At 41.0% G+C, this 23,996-nt stretch overlaps 1 protein-coding gene across 1 annotated transcript; it reads left to right on the top strand.

The window, feature by feature from the left end:
• Window positions 1–1,413: 1,413 nt before the first annotated feature.
• Window positions 1,414–23,063, top strand: dda1 (DET1 and DDB1 associated 1). The gene is made up of 5 exons (XM_084310997.1): window positions 1,414–1,744; window positions 3,726–3,806; window positions 5,272–5,323; window positions 9,617–9,678; window positions 20,061–23,063. Exons 1-5 carry the CDS (start codon window positions 1,736–1,738, stop codon window positions 20,163–20,165), a joined length of 309 nt encoding a protein of 102 aa, XP_084167123.1. The 5' UTR covers window positions 1,414–1,735; the 3' UTR covers window positions 20,166–23,063.
• Window positions 23,064–23,996: the final 933 nt, after the last annotated feature.

Genomic DNA, 23,996 nt, shown 5'->3' with positions numbered 1-23,996 from the left:
AACCTTCTGCACGTCTGCCTATTGACCCCTCTCTGTCAAGGTCACAGGTTCTCCACCCCGCCCCCATGGAGCATTCTCATTTGGCTCTGTCTTTGGTAGAGAGACATAAAGAGAAATGGAAAGGTGCATAGAAAAACACACAGAAACAATAAACACATATTTCAGCATGATATTCAAGATTTTATTTGAACAATATCCATCTGCCCCATTACTTGGAATTGCACTGCATTTAAACAGGTCATGTGTTAAGACTCAGATTATACAATCAAGTCACCCCCTAATTTGTCACACTCAGCTAGTAATGTTTCAGTTTAAACACGGGGCAAGTATTATAACTCAGACTATGTAAAAAGTACACAGTCCAGAAGCCACCTAAAGATGGTTTGATTGATTGATTGAAAAGTTTATTAACAGATTGCAGAATGGGTACAGTACAGTACAGCTCAATACATACAATTGTTAAGGGGATGCAGACCAGAGAAAGACTTTCGTCTTGTTTACATCAGGGTCCCCCATTTTCAATTCATCATAACATATATGACATACATGACATACAGATAGACAGTACTGCTACATCTATACATTTATGACATATCAGATTTGCAAATACAGTACTGTTTGTGATACAAAAGTGTCCAGAAAAAGAGTGTATATACATTTGACGTAGAAACTGTACATTGGAGGAGATTGGGTGGGTGGGGTGGGGTTGGGTGGGTGGGTGGGGCTGTACATTGGAGGTGGGGGGGGGGGGGGGGTGGGTAGGGGGGACACACACTGTACACTGTACATTGGAATACTGACAAAGCCATGCTTGGTAATTTACTGTACAACTGGGTTAGGACATTTGTAGGGGCCAGTTTCGAATAGCAGTCTCCCGTAGGTGTTTTTTTAGAGTGTTTTTGAAAGTGGGTAGTGATTCACATTCCTTTACAGCTTTGGGTAGGGCGTTCCACATTGATGTGGCATAATTGCTAAACGTGTTTAGTCCCTTGTTTGAGCCGAATCTGGGTTTAACATGATTTGTGGAGCTCCCTCTGGTGTTGTGATAGTGGTATTCAGTGACTTTTGGGAAGTATTTTGACATGTACATGGGTACCTTGGTGAAACATATCGCTTCATATACAATAGAACAACACTACATCATGTATAGATCTTTAATGCGTGTATTGGTATAGGTATATTTAACTTCATCTGACAAAGTAAACCTGCTACGGGTGTCATTGTAAAGTGGTTTGGGCCTCCCTTGTATTATGTTTTAGCAAGGGACTGAACAATTCTACGCGTATTGTTATCTCATCGTGATAGGTTACCTCGTCAAGCTGCCACCACGTGGCGAGGCCGACAGCCAATGGACAGTCTAGGGGGCGTGGACTTCTGAATGCACCAGCAGCACCACCATCCAGCCAGCCATCATGCTAGCAGAACAGTCCTGTCTAATAACTAACGTTAGCAGCAATAGCTAGCTAACTCATGCTATGACAAATGTGTAGGCGATTCTTCTGTGCACACAGTTACAAGATCGCATGGATACTCAAGATCTAGGATGAAAACAACGACTTCCGTGTGTGAAGAAGGGTGTAATTTGGTTTAGCAAAGAGAGGACCCGTGAAGACGGCTGTCGGCTAGCTAGCCCGTGAGCTAGCGTGGCTACGTTACACACCGCCTGCAACACAACATAAGACTGAGAGACACGCAAACCAGCCGGGTCCACAAGTTGAACATTACTGCCATCACCATGGACAAGGTAACTACCGCACCGTGGGACCGCTGGCACAGCCTGAGAAGTAGCTGTGATACAGTTCGTAAGGTCGACAAGGCTAACTGAGCCTACAGCACAGATCTCTGCTAGCCTCGTCTGCTTCTTGGCTGCTCTTCGCGTTACAGGCCAGACGTGTTTCGTGAGGCTCCTGCTTTCAGCTGCCTTGACTTGCTCAGTCGATCTCACCTGCTGCTATAGTTTATAACTTGTATTATCTTGAACTCTGTGTTTAACCTTTAATTGGGACCGTTTGCATTTATTTGGTGAATCTATTTGTAACTAGGCCTATTAGCTGGCTCTGATCAGGGAACGCCCGGCGTGGGTCAATGACTATTGTCCCCCAGTGTGAATAATAGTCCCCACCCAGTGTGTTACTATATTTTATACATGCATGTCTGTTATCACTCTTCTTCACCTCTGTCATCTGCAGTCTGTAGAATTGGTTTCATTTGGCTGAAATTGAGAAGCCCCACCCAGAGCAGAGGAACTGCCAACTCGCCTAGAATAATTGTATTGGTTTCATTGAAGAGTTTTTTGGTATCAAAAAGGCCCTTCCCTCCCACCAATACAAATATTCATGGAGAAACACTCTCTTCCCACAGCCTGCTAGTCCATTGGTATCGAGTCGTTGACCAGCCATGTCGCTTGGGCCTCGGCAAAGTCTGCAGGCCCTGTGACAACATGACTTTGCCTCAGATGGCGACAGGTTTTTATTACAAGGGTAGCATCATTTATTGTTCAGTCGTGATCTATTTGTCTGATGATCCTACTTGACATCGCATGCCAATGTGATGGGACACATGTTTCCAAATATCTTATAGTTCGTCTGGTTCAGGAAATGGGACTGTTAGAAATAATGTAAAAGTATGCACTATGCATTGCAGATATCCAGTCCACTGCTGTGACTTGCAGTCTGTTCTATTAGAGAAGATGGCAGGTAAAAAAGTAGGGATGCCGATCTGATCACTGATATTAAACTTATATTAACCAACATTATTGATATGATCTGCATATATAAAACTAATTTCTATGACAATCAAATTTTGTACATAGTGAAAAACTGAAACAATGTTAGCCCACAATCTTTTTTTGTATCTACTTGTTCTCCCCATTTTTCTCCCATCCCAATTTCGTATTATCCAATTCTTCCCTCCCCTGTCTCGAACGTTGCTAGACCATGCCTCCCACTGGTCGGCTGCAATGTGGACGAAGCCTTGCATCACGTGTCTCCTCCGGTACACGAGGAGGCAGCCGTCGCATCTTTTCACCTGCACAGCGCAATCTCTCAGTGGCGAGGAGTAACGCGTGGGAGGCTCACGCTGCCCCCGATAGTTCCTGATTCTGCTGCACAGGCGCACCAACCGACCTGTAGGAGTCGCTGTCCACAACGTCCCATCCCCACCCACCGGCTTTCCCACCCCCTAATACTGCCAATTGTATTAGTATGAGCCAAGCCGGAAGCAACGCCAAGAGCTGGGCTCGAACCCAGCATCTCCTGCGTTAGTGGCGAGCGCCTTGCCCACTGCGCCACTTAGCCGCCACGTTAGCCCACAATCTTGTGCTGTGTCATTGTTGCATGTGAGTAACGTTACCCAAACAAAGGCTGCCTTTCTGTCATCTTCTACAAGTTACCAAAGATGATATAAAAATAACTGGAGAAATGCGCTGTGACTCCCTTGTCCCTCTCAACACCAGCTGAAACTACTGCTTGGGGAGAGGTGGGGATGGAGCACACCGCTGTGAAGGACGTGTGCACTGCGATTACAACAACACAAAATGAGAGCACCGCGGCATGTGGCACAATAATAGTTTTATCTCAATTATCTTGTTTTCATGATCGTGGGAAGCCAAAATGATGTAAATTAAATTGAAACCCGATTAATTGCCCAGCCCTGCCAGCCGACACAGATATGTTGTGCATCCCTAGTGAAAAAGCATAACATAACTGATAAACCTCTTCCTGCAGGCCGATTTCTTGAAAGGGCTCCCGGTCTACAACAAGAGTAACTTCAGCAGGTTCCACGCTGACTCCGTTTGTAAAGCATCTGTAAGTAGCCAACGATGATATGACACAACAACACAACATCTAAATTAGAAGAGCCTTGTGTATGTGAATGTACAAGTCTTAGTTACTGAATAGAAATGGGAACACTGTTGCGATAATTTCATTTGAATTGCCATTTCCAGTCCGTAGTACTGGCACATATACTCTATGTTGGCGTAAGGCTCTGCTAAATTAGATGTTTTTTTTGTGTGGTGTTGCCTTCCTTTTTAAAAGGATCATAGCAGTGTAATGTGGGGTTGGAGACATCGTTATTACCTCAGATCTTTTGTGCAGTGATGAATTGGCACAAAATGTATACAGAATATTTCAATAATAGAAAAAGATGCGGAGTATCAAACTGAAATATCCACTTCCCATCAGAGCATGAGCGACACTGGTGTCATCCTTTTAACCTTAAAGCAAAAGGAATGGACCCATCTCAAACCCTGCCCTCTTTTCTTGACCCAAGAATAGTTTGAAGCAACTATTGTGATTGGATGATCAAGGAAAGAGGGCAAGGTTTGAGATGGGCCAATTGATGAACTAAGAAGCACAGGATGAGCTCATTGAAACCGGGAAACACATTTGTGTGTATATGCAGGCTATATAATAGAATAGAATAGACTTTTAATTGTCATTGCACAGTATACAAAGAAATTTCAGGGGAGCTCCCACAGACCGTAGTACAATATACAACAATATATACATACATGAACACATAACACATATAACACTGTACATAACAGAATATTTAAAAAAAATAAAGTGCATGATGGGTGGTAATCAGTGATTATCAAGTCCAGGTAAGTGCATGGTGCACATGAGGGGACAGTCGATGAGCATTCTTAGCAGGCGTTTTAGATCTAAATGGGTTAAAGGGGAAATACTCGAAGAGCTTGTGATGTCATATGGTTTAATGTCTGGTGCTGCTCCAGAGAAAATGAATGGGATACTGGTTTTGTGAATGTTTTGTATGAGGTTTTATACCAAATAACTAAGCTTTATTCTCCGTTCTGAAAAGGAAAATGTACCTATATATCCATATGTCATCTACAACATCCCAAGAATTTCCCAATTCTTGTCTATGGAGCAGCTCTGTACTAACTCTATACTTGATGGCGTCATAAATTTGATTTGTGTGAGAATAGTTTGTTTTCACTAATATTTTTGTATTTTCTTAGGACCACAGGAATAACATGTATGAATTCTTAAATTGATTGTAGTTCCCCTTTTTAAGAATGTGTACAGTTTAGTCAAACACCCACCACGGCTAATGGAATCAGACATTTCACTAGGCATTAGGCAAATCAAGTTGTTTTTAAGAATAGAAAAGTGATTGAACACACAGGTTGGTTAACCGGCCAAACACTTACCAGCCACATCATGTGGACTTCATGAGTATGTGGCTGGTGGCAAGTTCATGCCCAGCGTGTCTCATTTGCAATCTATTTGAACCCTTTTCCCACAGAACCGAAGACCGTCTGTGTATCTCCCCACCCGTGAATACCCCTCAGAACAGAGTAAGTATTACCTACTCAGAGATGTAACGGTACTGACCAAGTAACAGATGATACCACAAGAGAGCCACATGGAACTGCATGACCCAAATCAAAGCAAAGCCACTTGATTTATTTTGTTGTGCCTTTTTTTGACGCAGGGGATATTCCCTCGTGGAGAAAAGTGGATTAACGTTTTTTTTGTCCATTAACCCAAATTATGCGTCCAAAATCTATATTCATCTGTATTTAATAGAAGTAATGGATGTGCTCGTCACTCAATATTGGCCAGTATCTTTTAATTTTATAAATCAGAATTTGTATTGGCAATGAAAATGTGGTATAAATGAATGAAACACTGTAGGCTAGTAGTTTAACAGTCTAAAAGACATGTTGAATAAAACACTGTAGGATAGTAGTTTAACAGTCTAAAACTAAAAGACATGTTGAATAAAACACTGCTAGTAGTTTAATAGTCTAAAAGACATGTTTAATAAATCATTGTAGGCTAGTAGTTTAACAGTCTAAAAGACATGTTGAATAAATCACTGTAGGATAGTAGTTTAATAGTCTAAAAGACATGTTGAATAAATCACTGTAGGATAGTAGTTTAATAGTCTAACAGACATGTTGAATAAATCACTGTAGGATAGTAGTTTAACAGTCTAAAAGACATGTTGAATAAATCACTGTAGGATAGTAGTTTAATAGTCTAAAAGACATGTTGAATAAATCACTGTAGGATAGTAGTTTAATAGTCTAACAGACATGTTGAATAAATCACTGTAGGATAGTAGTTTAATAGTCTAAAAGACATGTTGAATAAATCACTGTAGGATAGTAGTTTAATAGTCTAACAGACATGTTGAATAAAATACTAGGCTAGTAGTTTAACAGTCTTAACAGACATGTTGAATAAAACACTAGGATAATAGTTTAATAGTATAACAGACATGTTGAATAAAACACTGTAGGATAGTAGTTTAATAGTATAACAGACATGTTGAATAAAACACTGTAGGATAGTAGTTTAATAGTATAACAGACATGTTGAATAAAACACTGTAGGATAGTAGTTTAATAGTATAACAGACATGTTGAATAAAACACTGTAGGATAGTAGTTTAATAGTATAACAGACATGTTGAATAAATCATTGTAGGCTAGTAGTTTAACAGTCTAAAAGAAATGTTGAATAAATCACTGTAGGATAGTAGTTTAATAGTATAACAGACATGTTGAATAAATCACTGTAGGATAGTAGTTTAATGGTATAACAGACATGTTGAATAAAACACTGTAGGATAGTAGTTTAATAGTATAACAGACATGTTGAATAAAACACTGTAGGATAGTAGTTTAATAGTATAACAGACATGTTGAATAAAACACTGTAGGATAGTAGTTTAATAGTATAACAGACATGTTGAATAAAACACTGTAGGATAGTAGTTTAATAGTATAACAGACATGTTGAATAAAACACTGTAGGATAGTAGTTTAATAGTATAACAGACATGTTGAATAAAACACTGTAGGATAGTAGTTTAATAGTATAACAGACATGTTGAATAAAACACTAGGCTAGTAGTTTAACAGTCTAAAAGACATGTTGAATAAAACACTGTAGGGTAGTAGCTTAGCAGGATACATTTTGTCCCATTAGCCAACACAATAATCTACCTAATTAGTTTGGGGTCACAAGAATATTTATTCTGAAAGGGTTTGAAAAACCACTGATCTAGTAGTAGACCAGACTGGGTCACAGCAAATGGAAAGTATTTTTTCCATTTTTACTTTGAAATCATTTACAACTACAGTATTAAAGGACCCCCCCCACAGACACACACACACATGTATTTCACACGTCATAATTTTGGGGGGTGTTTTCCTGTGTTGTCTGGCACTTTACCTCTTAACACATTCTGCGCCACGCAGTATGCCGGGTGCCCATCTTATACCACTCTCTGCCAGTGCTGTAACCCTATGGAGTGGCTCACCTTCTTTGCAGGGCTATAACTTTTAAAATATTATTATAGCTATATCGACATTACTATGGCCTATACTATACATTCAACATCAGGTATCTATCGTTCCGGATGTGGGAACGTTATATTTTCCCATTCATACATTGTCGTGTTAGTACCGTCGTGAATATAAGTATGTTTTTAGAGTGTATAGCAGTCAATCCTAGAACGCACGTTATAGGCCCTGACGCGTATTATACATAATCGATTGGCGTTTCGTTCCTATACACGCTATATTAAAAAATTCAAATGCATATGATCGCTATACATTATGCTCCATCATGCGTGAAGGAAAGGGGGGGGGTCGTTTATGATTCCTTGATTGTCACTAACGGCTTTCTTTAGTACGACACCATACGTTGATCAGATAGATTGCAATGAAATAAATGGACAATCGAGCTGGAATTAACGTTAGATTCCTCTTACTTGTGGCTGATGCGTCTGGAGATTTATTTTTCCAATTATTTGATGTCGATCTGCTATATCCATTTTCCGTTTGTATGACGCAATAAACGCCGAAAGCATATTGATTATTGCGTCTCGAAAGCGATCCCATGCACTCGAGTGTGTATCTTGATCCACGTTACAAGATATCTCTGCCGGAGGATTTTCCCCGATGCACAGCGCGCCACATCCAGTTTAGAGTGGAGTGCAACTCTCCCGAAATCCACCAGGCGGCGGTATTGAGGCGTTGAAATATCAGACAGGGTCCAGCTGGCTCCCGGAGCCTTCCTGGATGAATTATGAATGCCAATAGCGAATAAAGGAAATAACGTTGCGCAAAGTCTGTAGCCGCTTTTTGATTACGTCATCACAACAACACTTTAGGTTACGAACGTTACGTAACCCTGTTCTTTGACATTCGGTGATATATTTTCGGTGCTAAAACCCTTTCGGCCGAAAATGCCTTTTTAACCATTTTCGTCCGATAATTTTCGGTGGCCGAATATTCGGTGCATCCCTAGTGTATAGGGACGAAACGCCAATCGATCATGTATAATACGCGTGGGGGCCTATAACGCTCATTCTAGGAATTACTGCTATACAGTCTAAAAACATACTTATATTCTCGACGGTACTAACGCGACAATGTATGAATGGAAAAATATAACGTTCCCACATCCGGAACGATAGATACCCGATGTTGACTGGGCCATAGTAATGTCGATATAGCTATAATATTTAAAAAGTTATAGCCCTGCAAAGAAGGTGAGCCACTCCATAGGGTTACAGCACTGGCAGAGAGTGGTAAAGATGGGCATACTGCATGGCACCCAATGTGTTAAAGGAGAAAAGAGAAATAATAATCACAAGATTATAAAAAAATGAGGCATGTGTTTATTTGGTTAAAATTCTATCATACTTTTATAGTATGCTGTAGGGGTGGACGGTATGGTCTAAAATTTATATCACGGTATAATTTGAAGCATAGATGGTAACGGTATATATCACGGTATCAGTTTTTTCAGGCTATATAAAGAATGACATCCTCAAGGCATGTAGATTTATAATATTTTAACTTAAAACTAGGCTACTTTTGCGTATACAGTCATTATATTCCAAATAAAATAAGTCCCGAGTCGAGACTCCGTGCTGCTCCCATCGAATCCCAATAGTATGCAACTGCAGAGCCGCAGAGCAGGGGCGCTTTCAGGTCCGGTCACAGGTCCACTCAACAGCGCCCCCCACCCAACGGCTGAATTGCCAATGGCTGAATTGGAGTATTGCACTGTGCAGGCACAGCTGTCCAGCTCTGCGGCTCTGCAGCTGCATGCTTCTCGCAAAATCCAGCATCCAGCTCCCGCTGCCCAGCCGTCGTTATCAGAACACTACACACATATCATAATGTTCACAGCAAACTGTAGTTGATCACCAGGTATGTTTTATTAACGTAGAATAATTCATAAAGAAAAACGATAGGGAAATCTCTTACCTTTCTCCACTGGTTAAAAATGCCAGGAACTGAAATTGAAACTTGCTGTGCGCCGCGGTGATATGTGTTTATTATTAAATGACAATTGCACGTTGACACGCCCACTGCGCGAAGCCTCCTAAATAACTTTTTCCAGTTTGCACATATCTATTATCTATGACTAATTCTATCTATTTTTAGGGGCAAATGCGAGTGAAATAGTCGCGCTGTGGTTACATGACGTCATTGCTATTTTAGAGCTGCTCTACCGGTTACAACTAAGGTATAGTCAAAATTCATACCGTTTATACCGTATACCGTTTATACCGTCCACCCCTAGTATGCTGTGGTTAATAATATTCTGTATTTTGTGTCCAGTCATTGTAACAGAGAAAACCAACATCCTCCTCCGCTATCTTCATCAGCAGTGGGACAAGAAGGTGAGTAGGTGGAAGGCTGTTGTTCTGCTGTAGATAATGTAATTGACCTCTCTCAAACCCCGCCCACCTTTCTTGATCCTCCAATCGCAACTATTGCTTCCCTCGTAACAGTTGCGATTGGAGGATCAAGAAAAGAGGGCAGGGTTTGAGAGGTCAGTAGGGTTAAGGAAAAGAAAAAGCTGTTTTAAAAGAAGCTGGTCACCTAAAATTGTATAAATAATATGTATGATGGAAGATTTGTCAAAACAAGCTGAACACTATTATAAAATTCAACACAATGTGAAAGAACACAATATCACATATTGCAAAGACTGAAATATGGGCCGCATGTGGCTCTTTGCCCGTCAATGTGTGGCTCTTCCAACCATAAAAAGAAAAAAATTATAATATATATATATATATTTTTTTTTTTTTTTTGTATGTTACTCATTCCATACAGACAATTTTTACAGATTTCTTTTTTAATGGTCCATTTGTTCTTGGTATCTGAATCTAGGGACATCTATGGATCTCGGGGAATGTATTCCCAGTGTCAGAAATACTGTCTTGTTACTAGGCTTGAGTAAATTGTAATGAACCAAAGGAGAATATCAATTCTATTAAAATGTTTTTTTTTTTTTATCTTTGACCATGCTAAAATTGACCAGACCTGAAACATCTAAGCAAATTAATAAAGGGAAGATGATTAAACAGAAGGTTTTGTAGATACAGTACTGAATTCTGCCATCTTTTTTATAATGTAAATTTCTCCACTATTTTTCATCATATTGCAACACCGTTTTTTGCTAGACATTCACAGAAATGTAGAGAAACTAACTGCGTTCTGTTTTATGGCAATAACGTTCAGGTTTGTGGGAGATAATCCCAAAAAATAAGAGAAATAAAAAAGTAAATCCAGATGTCAGATGATTGACAGGGGCTGGCGTGAGCTGGATAGGGTAGTTTTTCGAAATTCGAAAGCCCTGAGTCTCTTCCTTCAAAAGACTACACTCACTTTTGGCTGCTCCACTTCCTCCTGTCAATATGCGCCGGTTTCCGACTCAATGCCCTGAGATTTCTATAATCTTATATTTCACTAATAACAGTTAAAATCATTGGTAAACAAACTTAACACTTTCAGTGCCTTTGATTAATGTCCTTGGATGCCAGCATCCACTTCAATGATAGCGTTAAAAACGCATAATCTATGTTTTAAATTATGGCTATGTGTCTAATCTGCCCGTCGCTTATCAATGACTTGTTTGCAGTCAACATTGTCGAAACGGATTGTTTTTTAATCGGTTCATATCCTTTTTATAGCATTTCGAAAAGCTATAGTTTTCTCAAATTTCAGGAAAATAGAAAGATTCCGTCATAAACAGCATTTATTGGAATATTCTCGAATACACTAGACACGTTATCATTTGTCGGCCTATTTATGAATCGTTTTCAAATAAACACTAGATTATCGATAGTATATGTGTACTTATGCACGCTATAGAAGCGAGCTGAGAAATCGATTCTCTTATTTCCTCAACAGCGCACACACACACACACATATACACATACGGGGCACGCTGTTATCTTAGGTCAGATGTTCTCCAAAAAGATTATTCCAATTCCTGATCGCCATTCCAAATATCGATCGCGTTTATTGATTGATTATTGGCTGCTGTAAATATATATTCCAGGCTGCTTTCCATCTCGCGATCACTTCCCTCTTCATCAGACGGCTCGCCAGCATAGTGGAGCCAGTAGGCTCCCCCCCCCACACATCCACCAGTGTAATCGAATGGCCTGCAGTTACACAGGGATAGACGATAGGGGGTGGTATTTTCCCATCGGAGCTCCTAGAGGGGCTGCTGTACCAACGGGAGACTCGGTTGATGAAATATGAATTCGGATCGCTAATAAAAAAAAAAAAAAAAAAAAACGACAATTAGCGTCGTCGGCATTCAACGGGCGGGGCGAAATAATGACATAACACGTCGCCGGCATCCAAAGTGTTAATGCTGAAAATATACACTTTTACTGTATATCTCGGGCTTAAGAGGTTAACCCTGTGAGGCCCAAATTAAAAAGACATTAGCAACTTCAGAGGGTGGGACATATAAACACTTACTATCAATTAGCATTGTGAGGCTGAACAACAGGACCAATTGACTATACATGTGCTTAACATTTTTTAAATAAACATTTACAGATTTTTTTTTAACACTTTGATTGCCTAAGGCTAAATTCATGATATACCATAGGTTGCCAGCTCTATTTGTCTATGGAGAAGTTCCCCTTCTTTGCAGGGCTATAACTTTTTAAATTCTATTGCTAAATTGCCATTATTAGGGCCCATTCAATGTCCTATATGTATTGTTCAGGGTGTATGAACGTTAAACTTTTTCATTCACATATTCATACTAAAATATGATCTAAAGTATAAGTATGTTTTCATCTCTTTCTGCAGCTTTCTCCAGAACGTGATTTATAGCCCCAAATGCATTATATTGATGATCAAATACAGTTTGATAGCAATCTGCGCGATATAAAAAAAATCCAACTGGACGGACTTCTGGAAGTTACTACACGTCATCTGATGTTGACCGGAGGGGGCGAGGGGACGTTTATAATTCCGTGGGCAGCGTTATACCATTCATCTAATGTGGGTAAAATGTTCATCATAGCAGTTAGTGTCGAACACGGAAATATTACACGCTAAAACTCACCCCAGTCTCCGCGGGCCGTTGGGCGATCAGCGTGGGGTAGACAGTTTTCCATTATGGGATGTAAAAATATCCGGTCCATTTCCAGCTTGTATAATAGTATATACGTCCAAATCATGTTGTTTATCGAGTTATTGGCAACGGATCGCTATGTATTGTGACGAGCTAGAGTGCCGGAACCTATACCGAGTGCCCGGAAGTAATATGTATGGGTGAACAGCACATCGTCCAAGTAACTTCCTGTTAGGCGATTGCGCCGATCGGCCACCAGATGGCGCTCTTGAACCGTTTTTTTTGGTGGGTCTCAGGCCAGCGGATGGGAAATATGAATCCGATCACAGATTTTTGAAATATTGATATCAAAGACGAGTTACGGCGTCTTCGGCAACTTGAGCATGGCGGGGAAGGACGCCTAAACTCGTCTTCTGGCAGTTAAAGTGTTAATGGCTAAAAGTAATTTTGTAATTTTGCAACCGTGGGTCTCACAGGGTAATTTTAACCCTGTGAGGCCCAAATAAAAAAGACATTAGCAACTTCAGAGGCCAGAGGGTGAGACCTATAAACACATGAATGGTGCCGTGACTGAAAAGAAAGTTGAGAAACGCTGGTATATGGTGTGGCTCTTTGTGGTACCACAGTAATTTTTTTGGCTCTTAGTCTCTGACTGGTTGGCCACCCCTGATTTAGATGAAAGAAATTTAGGCGGGTGGCGGTAACTGTACATTGGATTATCGACGAAACCTTGCTTGGTCCAAGAAGAGGGTCTTGTGTATTACTGGGTTAGGATATTTACTGTACATTGGAGGGGGTTGGGTTAGGACATTTACAGGGGCCAGTTTCGAATTGCAGTCTCCCGTAGGTGCTCTTTGAGTGTTTTTGAAAGTGGGTAGTGATTCACATTCCTTTACAGCTGTGGGTAGGGCGTTCCACATTGATGTGGCATAATTGCGAAACGTGTTTAGTCCCTTGTTTGAGCCAAATCTGGGTTTAACATGATTTGTGGCGCTCCATCTGGTGTTGTGGTTGTGGTATTCACTGACCTTTGGGAAGTATTTTGACATGTACATGGGTACCTTAGTCGTGTAGTGTATCTTGTAGACCAGGCCCATTGCAAGTTGCTGTACTCTGTCGTCTACTCTAAGCCATCCTAGGTTGTCAAAGTGGGCAGGGGTGAGGTGGGTTCTAGGGGTAAGGTCAAGCAGTAGTCTGACCAGTTTGTTTTGTGATGTTTGTAATTTAGTTTTTAGTGCCTTTTGAGGTGCTTTGGTACCATGAGGTGCAAGCATAGTCGTAGTACCCTCAGGGTTTCCCATTAATTACCTAGACTGTGGCGGCCCGTCTAATTAGTCCCGCCACTGTTGTATAATGAACAAAAAATTAAATATATATAAAAAAGATTTTTATTTTTTTTTTTTACTATTTTTTTTAAATATAAAGTTTGCCAATAGGGATGTATCCGTAGTATTGGCAGTGGTAGTAGTCGTAATAGTAATCCACTATATATTTTTATTTTCTAAAAAATAAACCAGTTCAACACAGGTAACCACTTTTGCTTAATTTCTTTGATGGCTCAAATGTATGCTCTAGTCCAGTGGTTCCCAAAGTCGGGGCGCGACCCAAAGGTGGGCCGCGAGCAGCCACGGGTGGGCCGCGAGATGATCTAAAAAAAAATTATTTATTTTTTTATTTTTATTTTTTATTTTGTCAGGCCACTGAACTTAGAAGCAGGCCAGGACAGTGTTTCTAGTTGTATTCTAAAATTCTATTCTATTGTATTCTAAAATGTGACTATATGGTTTTATATTAACTTAATAAATAAACAAAAACGAAAAATCTACTTATTTCAACGAACATTTCAAACTAAATAACAGATTATGCACATAAAACTCTGAAAACAACCGAAGCAACAATAGTATTTTAATGAGGCTATTATTATTATCATTATTTTGCAACAAGTTAGCCCTCTCATAAATAGCACATATAAATGAATAACTAACTTGAACTAACTTAATAGGATTGAAGTGATATTTGGCTTAAAAAATCGGTCGCCTGGCAAAAAAAAAAAAAGCCTGACGATGTGCATTGGGCCGCGTCTCTCTGACGCCTTATTTTCTGGGTCCTGGCCTGAAAAGTTTGGGAACCCCTGCTCTAGTCCAGTGGTTCCCAAACCTCTCCTCGAGACACCCCAGCCGTTCCATGTATTTGTTCAATTCCACCACCAACACACCTGATTCAACTAATAAAGGGCTAGTTAAGTTGAATCGGGTGTGCTGGTGGTGGAATTTAACAAATACATTGAACGGCTGGGGTGCTTCGAGGAGAGGATTGGGAAGCACTAGTCGACTAGTCTAGTCGATTTTGAGTTTTGAGCACAAAGTTCATCATAGATCTAGCCTCTTTATTTTGCTCTCAAAGTGCACCAGATTGATGCATTTAACTTTAAAATTTACACACACAAAAAAGGACCGGGGGGGCATGCCCCCGGCCCCCCCTAGAGGGTCGGAGGTTCACCCCCCCATAGTCTCTGAAAATCCTGTGGGAAACACTGACCCTTGAATGAGTGCTCCTGCCAGAGTCTTCAGGGTATTCTTGTTTACCAGAGCGGAGATCCGGTACAAGAATCTAGAATCTGTGGTAATGAAAGGTTAACTGTCTGTAGTGTGGTAGTGAAAGGTTAACCTTCTGTAGTGTGGTGAAAGGTTAACCTTCTGTAGTGTGGTAGTGAAAGGTTAAGCTTCTGTAGTGAAAGGTTAACCTTCTGTAGTGTGGTAATGAAAGAGTTAACCTTCTGTAGTGTGGTAGTGAAAGGTTAACCTGTAGTGTGGTAGTGAAAGGGTTAACATTCTGTAGTGTGGTAGTGAAAGGTTAACCTTCTGGGATAGTTCTGATCTATTTCCTACTTTACCAATGATGTCGTTGATTCGGTAGAATCCTTTCTCTGCACAATCCATGCGGCTCCTCATTCTAGCACCAGCTAGTTAGCCAGAAACCAATACAAAGTTGACCAGATGGGGTCTAACACCTGTCTGTCCAAGGTAAGTGAAGCTCACATACTCCTCGGTGCACACAAAGCTTGTACAGATGGCTTGACCCCATTGACTTTGCATTGATTTGTGGCTAACTATCTGTAGCTAGTATGAGGGGGGGGCGGGGGATTTTGGGGTGCATTTTCCTTTGCCGTCAGTGTCAGGCACTTTACCTCTTAATCAGCCTCTCTCTCTCCTAGGGCTGTGCGATATGACAATCCATGATTCCATGTCATCGGATGATAGAAACATTTCTATCAATAGAGATTTTATGTTTCTATCGCCATTGTTGGGGGAAAAAAGCTGCATAACTGCTTTACAGCAGTATTTTACATCTACATGTGGGCTTAAATAACACTTCCAAATGAAAGGAGAAAAAAGAAATAATAATCACAAGATTATAAAAAATGTGGCGTGTTTATTTGGTTAAATTGAAAGAAAGGGTACTATATCGTGATATATCGTTATTGAGATATTAAATTACCGGTACCCATATTTTGTCCATATCGCACAGCCCTAGTCTCTCCCTTGCATAAAATCCATTGCATAAATTCACAGAAAAAGACTATCAATGCAAATTCAATGTAGAGAACAAATAATAAAGACACTGTAGGATCTTCATGCCTATCGTCTCTCTCCAAGACTCCAAAAGGAATCCCTCACTCTCCAAGTTCACTTCCTGGGTCCTCTCTGCCTCGACTGCAATGACTCAGATTAATTTATTTTCTCCATAATACCACTACCTTCCTGAGCACATACACACATTCACCTAACACACCAGTGAACATGAACTGTTTATATGAAGGGACAGTGACTACCAACCACTTCAGCAACACCTTTACGCTGTAACCTACATCACCTCTCCTTCGATGCGCACGAGAGTTGCTGCAACCTTTGGAAACAATACCACAGGGACAAGGGGGTGTGTGACTTTTTGATTTTGAGTAATAATATAAAATGATCATAACTACATATTATAAAATATTATAATAATAAAATAAAAATATATACTGTATAGATATAAAAGATCTGGTGCGGCATGTGCCCCTCCAGCAGTGGCGGCTCGTGGATTCTTCTCCACTAGGGGCGCTATACCAAACATTTTGCAAACATGTACAAGGCACGCATTGGCGAATATTATCACCATTGCCATCGATCAATATATGATCAGTCAGTCAAATGCAACCACTAGAGCTGCCGCGATTACCGCATTACCGCGGTATCGCTGTTACATCACGGCCACCACAGAGTAGGCTGAATACCGCGTCACCGCTGTTTTTTATAATAATAATAATAAATTACCCTCCTCTCGTTGGGCTTGCGGCTCTGCAGATATACCCTACTCCTCTATCGAGGTTCCAAGCGACCCTATTGGGTACCAGAAAAGTCACGTGAAACATTGCAGACCACTGATTGGTCAGAAGAGAGACGCGTCACACGTTGTAGCGTCATGCAGTGTGTTACCACCAATCGGCAAGCGCGTATTAGTTTTTTACGTCCTGAATGTCAGCTCATCACAACACGGCTAATAACGTTAGCTTTAACTCTCCGCCGGAGTGGACTACCATCGCTCCTCAGGAGTACTAAACGAGACATAATGATTTTACTGTCTGCAACGAATGTTATAATAAAAGCCCTTCGTTCTATACACTTGTCTGATTGAAAACTTTATTAACAGACCGCAGAATGGGACAACTCAGCACGCTCTGAGCAAAGCCTTGCTATGGTCCGGTAAATACGCTGATGTTATTGAACGTATAACTATATAATGTCAATGCCACAAAACGAATGCCTTTATTATAAAGTAGTAACTTTATAGTAATAATAATAAGGGTCGGGGGGGTTAGGGGTAACCACCCCTGCCCGCGACACCGAGTGAACTGCGCACGACCAGAGGGGAAACTTCGAATCCGTGTTTCACTTTCAATAACTAATGCGTGCTTGCCGAATCCCAAACAATATTCATGCTGCAAAGTCATCCTCTAAAGATAGACATTTAGACTAGAGGCAGGCTATATGCTATAAAGAGTTGACTACTACTATAAAAAAAATGCATTCAAACTTTTTTTTTTTTTTTTTTGCGTGCGGTAATAACCGCGGCGGTAGGAAATATTTTGCAAATTTGTGCGGTAAGGAAATAATCAATACCGCGGCAGCTCTAGCAACCACGTTTCCAATAGCCCAACACAAACACGCACAGCTCTCTCTCTCTCTCTCTCTCTCTCTCAGATGATGTCCGATCGATTCAATAATAAACACATATGTATATTTTGTCATTTTAAACAAGTTACCATTCATGGTCTGAGTGGTTATGCCCCACACGTGGTGAAATTAGAGAGGGAGAGAGAGAGAGAGATTAGCTGAGTTGGCTAAGAGAGAGAGAGAGAATTAACTCACTTTGTTTAATTGAAATGTGGTCCAGCCGGAGGGCTTAATAAAGTGTATGTCCACTGACTGTCCCCCAGACTGTTGTCGATGTATATCCATTCCACTCACTGCCCACTGTCCAGACTCCAGACTGAATCACAAGTTCACAACACACAGCCTCGAACATGTTGCAAACTGTGGCTAAGGAAAAACTGGCATCGCCGCGTCGGCCAATCAGAGAGCGTCTCCGCAAAATGCGGCTATGGAAATTCTAGACGGAAATTCTAAACGCTTGCCTAGACCGCTTCAAATCGCGCCCGGCTTCCATCATAAACATCATATTTCAACGCACAACGCGTTACGCACTGATTGGCTGCGACCGATACAGCGATGAAACAGTGACGCGCACTCAGAGCGCTATTGCGTCTAGCCCGAGAGAAATACGGCAGGAGAAATGTGGCTAAGGTAATGGAACGTTCTTTATCAGACAGAATCGTCACTTCCTGTTCAGGAAAACCATTATTAATATTTTATATTTTAACGGTATATTGTGCATTGGAAACAAACATACTTAAAATGAGTAAATATTATTCATTTTAAACATGTTTATTTTATTTTTAGGGGTCTAAAATAAAAATAAAAAATGTTCTTCTTCTCCTGCTCTCTTTACCAAGGGGGCGGCGCCCTAGCGCCCCCAAGTGGCGGCCGCCACTGCCCTCCAGTTTGAATGGGCATGACACCTCTGTTTCAGCCCTAGCATGTAGTGTGTGTAAGATGCTATGTATGAGTCTTGAGGAGGCTTGACCCCTGGCTTAAACCTAGGAAGTCACATTCACCAGTGGAATAAGAGTACAGTAGATGTCCCCGAGTGTGATTAGATAGCTCATAGCAGCTGCTCTGTCGGTGTCCACGCAGGTTTGGAAGCGAGGCGTGGAGGCTGTCCTCTTTATCATGTTGGCTTACTGGCAGGAGGGTTGATTCAGCAAAGGCTTTACTACTAGTTTGTTTGGATACTAAATGTTTACTATGACTCATCAAGGCAGAAAAATTGAAAGAGCGTCAGGGCTAAGATGTTAATAAGATTAATAAAATGCTTTTTTGGAAACATAAGTGTACCTGTCAAAACGTCTAAGACTAACTTGCTACCTACAGGCAAATCTGCCAATATACTTAGTTTTTAAGTGGTTAAAATAGTAAAGCTTAAACTAACACTTCTAGATTTACGACATAGACGACGAGAGTTAACACTTTGACTGCCGGGACCCGTCTTTAGACGTCTTTGCTGGCCATGCTAAAGTTGCCGGGGGACGCTGTACAGCGTCCTTATATCAATATTGCAAAAATCTGCGATCGGATTCATAATGTCCCTCCGCTGGCCTGAGATCCACCAGCAGGACCCACTGAGCTCTCTGGCGGTTCAGGAGCACCATCTGGTGGCCGATCGGCGCAACCGCTTAACAGGAAGCGCAGTAGAGGTTTTGCTGGTCGGCCATATTACTTCCGGGCACTCGGTATAGGTTCCGGCACTCTAGCTCGTCACACTACATAGCGATCGATTGCCAATAACTCGATAAACAACATGATTTGGACGTATATACCATTATACAAGCTGGAGATGGACCGGGTAATAATATATCCCATAATGATAACATTTCTACTCGACGATGATCGCCCAACGGCGCGCGGAGACTGGGGTGAGTTTCAGCGTGTAACGTTACCGTCTTCGATAATAACTGATATTATCAACATTTGACCCACATTAGATGATTGGTATAACGCTGCCCACGGAATTATAAACGCCCCCTCGCCCATCCGGTCAACATCAGATGACGTGTAGTAACTTCTAGAAGTACGTCTAGTTGGAATTTTTTATATCGCGCTGATTGCCATCAAACTGTATTTCATCATCAATATAATGCATTTGGGGCTATATATCACGTTCTGGAGAAAGCTGCAGAAAGAGATGAAAACATACTTATACATTAGACCATACTTTACTATGAATATGTGAATGAAAAGTTTAACGTTGCTACACAATGAACAATACATATAGGACTTTGAATGGGCCCTAATAATGGCAATGTAGCAATAGAATTTAAAAAGTTATAGCCCTGCAAAGAAGGGGACTTTCTCCATAGACAAATAGCGCTGGCAATCTATGGTATATCATTAATTTAACCTTAGGCAAGTGTTAAAAAAAAAAAAAAAAAAAACATTCAACAATGACTCTCCTTTAGAAGCTTTAGAAGTCTTTCAGAATTCATTGGTTTTCTTCCCCTTTGTCATTGGTCAGAATGCCGCCAAGAAGCGGGAACAGGAGCAAGGCGAGGGTGACAGCCCCGCGCCCCCGAGGAAGATCGCCAGGACAGACAGCCAAGAGATGAACGAGGACTCATAAGTGTGCGTGTACGTACAGGGTATGGTCAAAAACAAACAAGTGCTCTGACGCTTTATGTAGGCCCTTGGAAGGGTGCGCCGTTGTCGAGTGTGTGTGGATGATCGGTCCGGCGTTGCAGCTCAGCCAACTGTGACTTGAGGGAGTGATCGGGTGAACGTACGCATGCGTAAACGCACGCTCCCACCAACCCAACAAACTCACAGAATGCAGTGATCTCAAAAGGGTGCTCCTTCCAAGCACCTCACAATAAAGGAAACCTTAAAAATAAAGTCTCGCTCTGGTGCAGGGTTTCTGGTGGCGCTGTGCTGGTGTAGGCTGCATTTCCTGGCCTAAAGAGAGCTCTGAAATTGGATTAACTGCTCGTTATTCTGGGTATTTATCCCACAATGCACCTCTTTCTTAATGTGAGCACTGATGAGTGAGTTCCAGGATGGCGAAGGCAGGGAGTGATGAGCCCGTGGTTTGAAGAGTGTGACAATGACCTTGTCTATCATGCCATTGCCTTCACAATGAGCGTATACGGTTCGAATTGTGAATTTCTGGAAGATTCTGAGACTTGTGTTTTTCCACCGCCATCATGTAGATGTGCAAGTCTAGGATGATCACTCAATATCATTAAGTTAGAACTGATTTAGCAAGCGTGGACCTTGCCCTGTAGAAGATAAATTGACTAGTCAGGCCAGGAAAAGCTCCACATCACAGCAGAGCCACTGGGACCGTGGTGTTTCTCTTAAGTCAGACCATACCCTGTATGTGTGGTGTTTTGTGTGCATGCTGAGGTGTGTGTATGGCTGTGTTTAAGTATGTATGTATTAGTTTAATAAGTCATTGAATGAATGATGGCACCACAGACAGACATGACAAGTCAGATACTACACTACCCCTTAATAACATACAGTTACATACTGACGTGTGTTTAGTGTAGCTAACGACATGGTATTGTTAAAAGATGAAACAAAACAAAGACTACTGGAGAAAAGTCTCTCCTGGTATTTGAGAAGAGAACATTTTTGTTACCGTTTTATTTTATTTTTTATTATAATTATTGTTTTTGTCATGTTTGGCAACGAGCTTCCTGCCAGCCACAGTGCCCTCCTTATCAGTTTCACTGCCCACCTGCCACCACAAGGGGGCACTGCAACATTTCTCCACACTGTTTGCTTCAACGGACCCAAGAATACACTGTGAAGAACAGCACAGCTTGGGAGAAACTCTTCCGCTACCCCCCCCCCCCCCCCCCCATTTTTGTTAATTGTCAATATGCATATCTCCATTCTGGGCTTGTTATGTGTGGTCAAATATTGTGTTGGTTTTGCTGAGAAATGTTTTTCTGCATCTAGAGCACCACCGTCTGGCTAATGAAAGGTTGGTATGAGCAGCGGACACAGTGACTACTCTCCGGGGGTCGGTTGCTCTTATCAGAGGATGTCAAAAGGAATAGCGAAATGAAGGTTGTCACGGCGTCCTAACGGTTCTAAATATTCTGTTGTGAATTGAACTCCATTTGAATGAAACTGCACAACCAAGCGAGAGCACAGGTAGCAAAGTAAAGTATGTACAGTTACGTGTCAGGGGAGTGTGGGATAGGAACCTCTATTCATAACGTCTTGTGTAAATAATAGCCAGTGCCAGATGTAGTAGGCTGATAATGAAGCATTGGCTTCATGTTTCTCCCAATAAAATAACATTGTATCCGCCTTTTTGTAAGATGTTCTAGGCGATGTCATTTTGGAAGAGAGAGTCTAGGGAACAGTACTGATGCTGGATGTGATCTTGCCTCGTGTGTCTTGGTTCCGTTCAGGGAGCTGTTTGCGGTGGAAATGAGGCGGTGTGTTAAGGTGGAGATACACTGGACAACTTTTTGGGCAACGTTGCCAAAGCAGATGTTTATGGTTTTTACATTGATTGACATGGCAAGTTCTTCTTGGCTAAATAAATTCTATTGTATATTTTGCCGTATGTCTTATTTACGTCCTGAAAGAGTTATTGAATTGGAAAATGTTTTAGGTTTATATAAAAACAAATGTATTTCAACATCTACTAAGGCTAACAAGTTTACAATACCATAGCAGTTAAAGCAAAGGCTGCTTGCTCATTACACCACAGAAATACAGACATGGATTTGGAAGTTTGATATGAAGTTGTGGGGAAATGGTTGGACATTTTGGGGGAATTTAATAGGAAAATAAATGGGGACTCTGCCTTGCCCTGCTATTTTGCCCACCAGAAAGTTGCCTGTTGCATCCCAACCTCCAGGATACCCCAGCTGCCGCTGAATGCACAGCATACGGTGTACGCAATAGGTGCCGTTGCAATCCTGCCTTGTTCCTGAGGTTCAGTTTGTATTGGGGTCATTAAAGATGCATTTTGCAGATTTTTTACCTGAATCCTATCATTCTGTTGTAAGGACATGTGATAATCGGACTTAAGGGATATTTCACTTTAGTAGAACTTGTCTTGCCTTGATCTAAAGTCATCTACAGGTAAGCTAGTGACCTCTGCTGTGCCCGTCATCAACACCACCATTCCTCTGAGATGTCAGGCTCCTCATTCACTTCGATTCATTTTGAGGGCTGAGTCTAAATATCATACTTCTGAATTATAAATAAACAATACAGCAATATTATTCTGTGTAATATATTTTTTCTCTCAAAGGTATTTTTTCTTATTTTTAGATAATGCCATTTTCTTTAATTATGAGTATAGGAATGAATTATTATTCACTTGAGATGTTATTTGACCAACTGTCAAATTCTCAGAATGTTTAGTATCTTTCCTCCATCAAGGCAGCAGGTCACCCACTCCCAGAACATTCCATGCAAGGCAAAGATACACGGCACACTAAAACCTACAACAAATTGACTGGGTCTGCTTTTATTTTTCAAAGGTAATGCATCTGTAAACATGGCGCACACGTTTTATGTCCTGTTTATCATCAGGGAAATTATAAATGAAGGAAAAGGTCATCGCTCTGTAGCGCGTGAACGCACATTGGTGCCAAGTGTGGAAGTTTCGGCGAGTTGATCAGCCATCTCCTTGTTTATGACCTGTCATTTAAACAGGGTATTTCCTCTGATGTCAGAATCAACAATCGGCGAGTTGATCAGCCATCTCCTTGTTTATGACCTGTCATTTAAACAGGGTATTTCCTCTGATGTCAGAATCAACAATCAATGTGTTCCATTGTTAACTAGCTAACGTTTGATACCGTAATTCCTCTAATAGTAACCGGGTCTCAAATACAAGCCGGGTCTCTATTAATGGCTGGGTGCGCTCTTGAGCTAAGCAATTATAAGCCGGCCTCCTAATACAAGCCGGGTTACTAATATACTGAGCTGCATACTGAGCTGCTGAGGTAAAGTTACTTGATTTCACTTTGAAAACGTTGAAATGACCAGTGACCACCTGTAATTGCACTGTTTACTATTTCATACAGTACTTGGTTTCAATAAATGAACCCAGTACATTTTACTGGGTTCAAACTGACACAAAATTGATTTATTCATTATGATCCGTTTGAAAATTTGAAATATAGGCCTCCCTCTTATACAGGCCTCCTCCTAATACAAGCCTTGTACCCGCTACAGTTGAAACAAATACAAGCCGGGGTTACTATTAGAGGAATTACGGTATATTGATTTATGTATATTTCCTCAGATATTTTGCTTAGGGTGACCATATTTTGATTTCCAAAAAAGAGGACATGCTGGCCCCAGCCTCGAGATACTTTTTAATAAATTTGCTTTTGATTTGTTTTTGGCATTTTACAGCTTTATTTCTTTCGGATAGACCCGGCCGGCAGAGAGGAAAGTTGCGAGAAGATGTTAGGGA

The sequence above is a fragment of the Notolepis coatsorum genome (assembly GCF_963971535.1).
Source record: "Notolepis coatsorum genome assembly, chromosome: 3".
In the NCBI taxonomy this organism is placed as follows: domain Eukaryota; kingdom Metazoa; phylum Chordata; class Actinopteri; order Aulopiformes; family Paralepididae; genus Notolepis; species Notolepis coatsorum.
This window is presented reverse-complemented; position numbering and strand designations above follow the sequence as displayed.

Bases quoted from the DNA above. Each gene is read 5' to 3' on its own strand.
- dda1 (XM_084310997.1), top strand. The intron at 3,807-5,271 runs GTAAGTAGCCAA...CTTTTCCCACAG, and splicing joins ACTCCGTTTGTAAAGCATCT to AACCGAAGACCGTCTGTGTA. The intron at 5,324-9,616 runs GTAAGTATTACC...TTTTGTGTCCAG, and splicing joins TGAATACCCCTCAGAACAGA to TCATTGTAACAGAGAAAACC.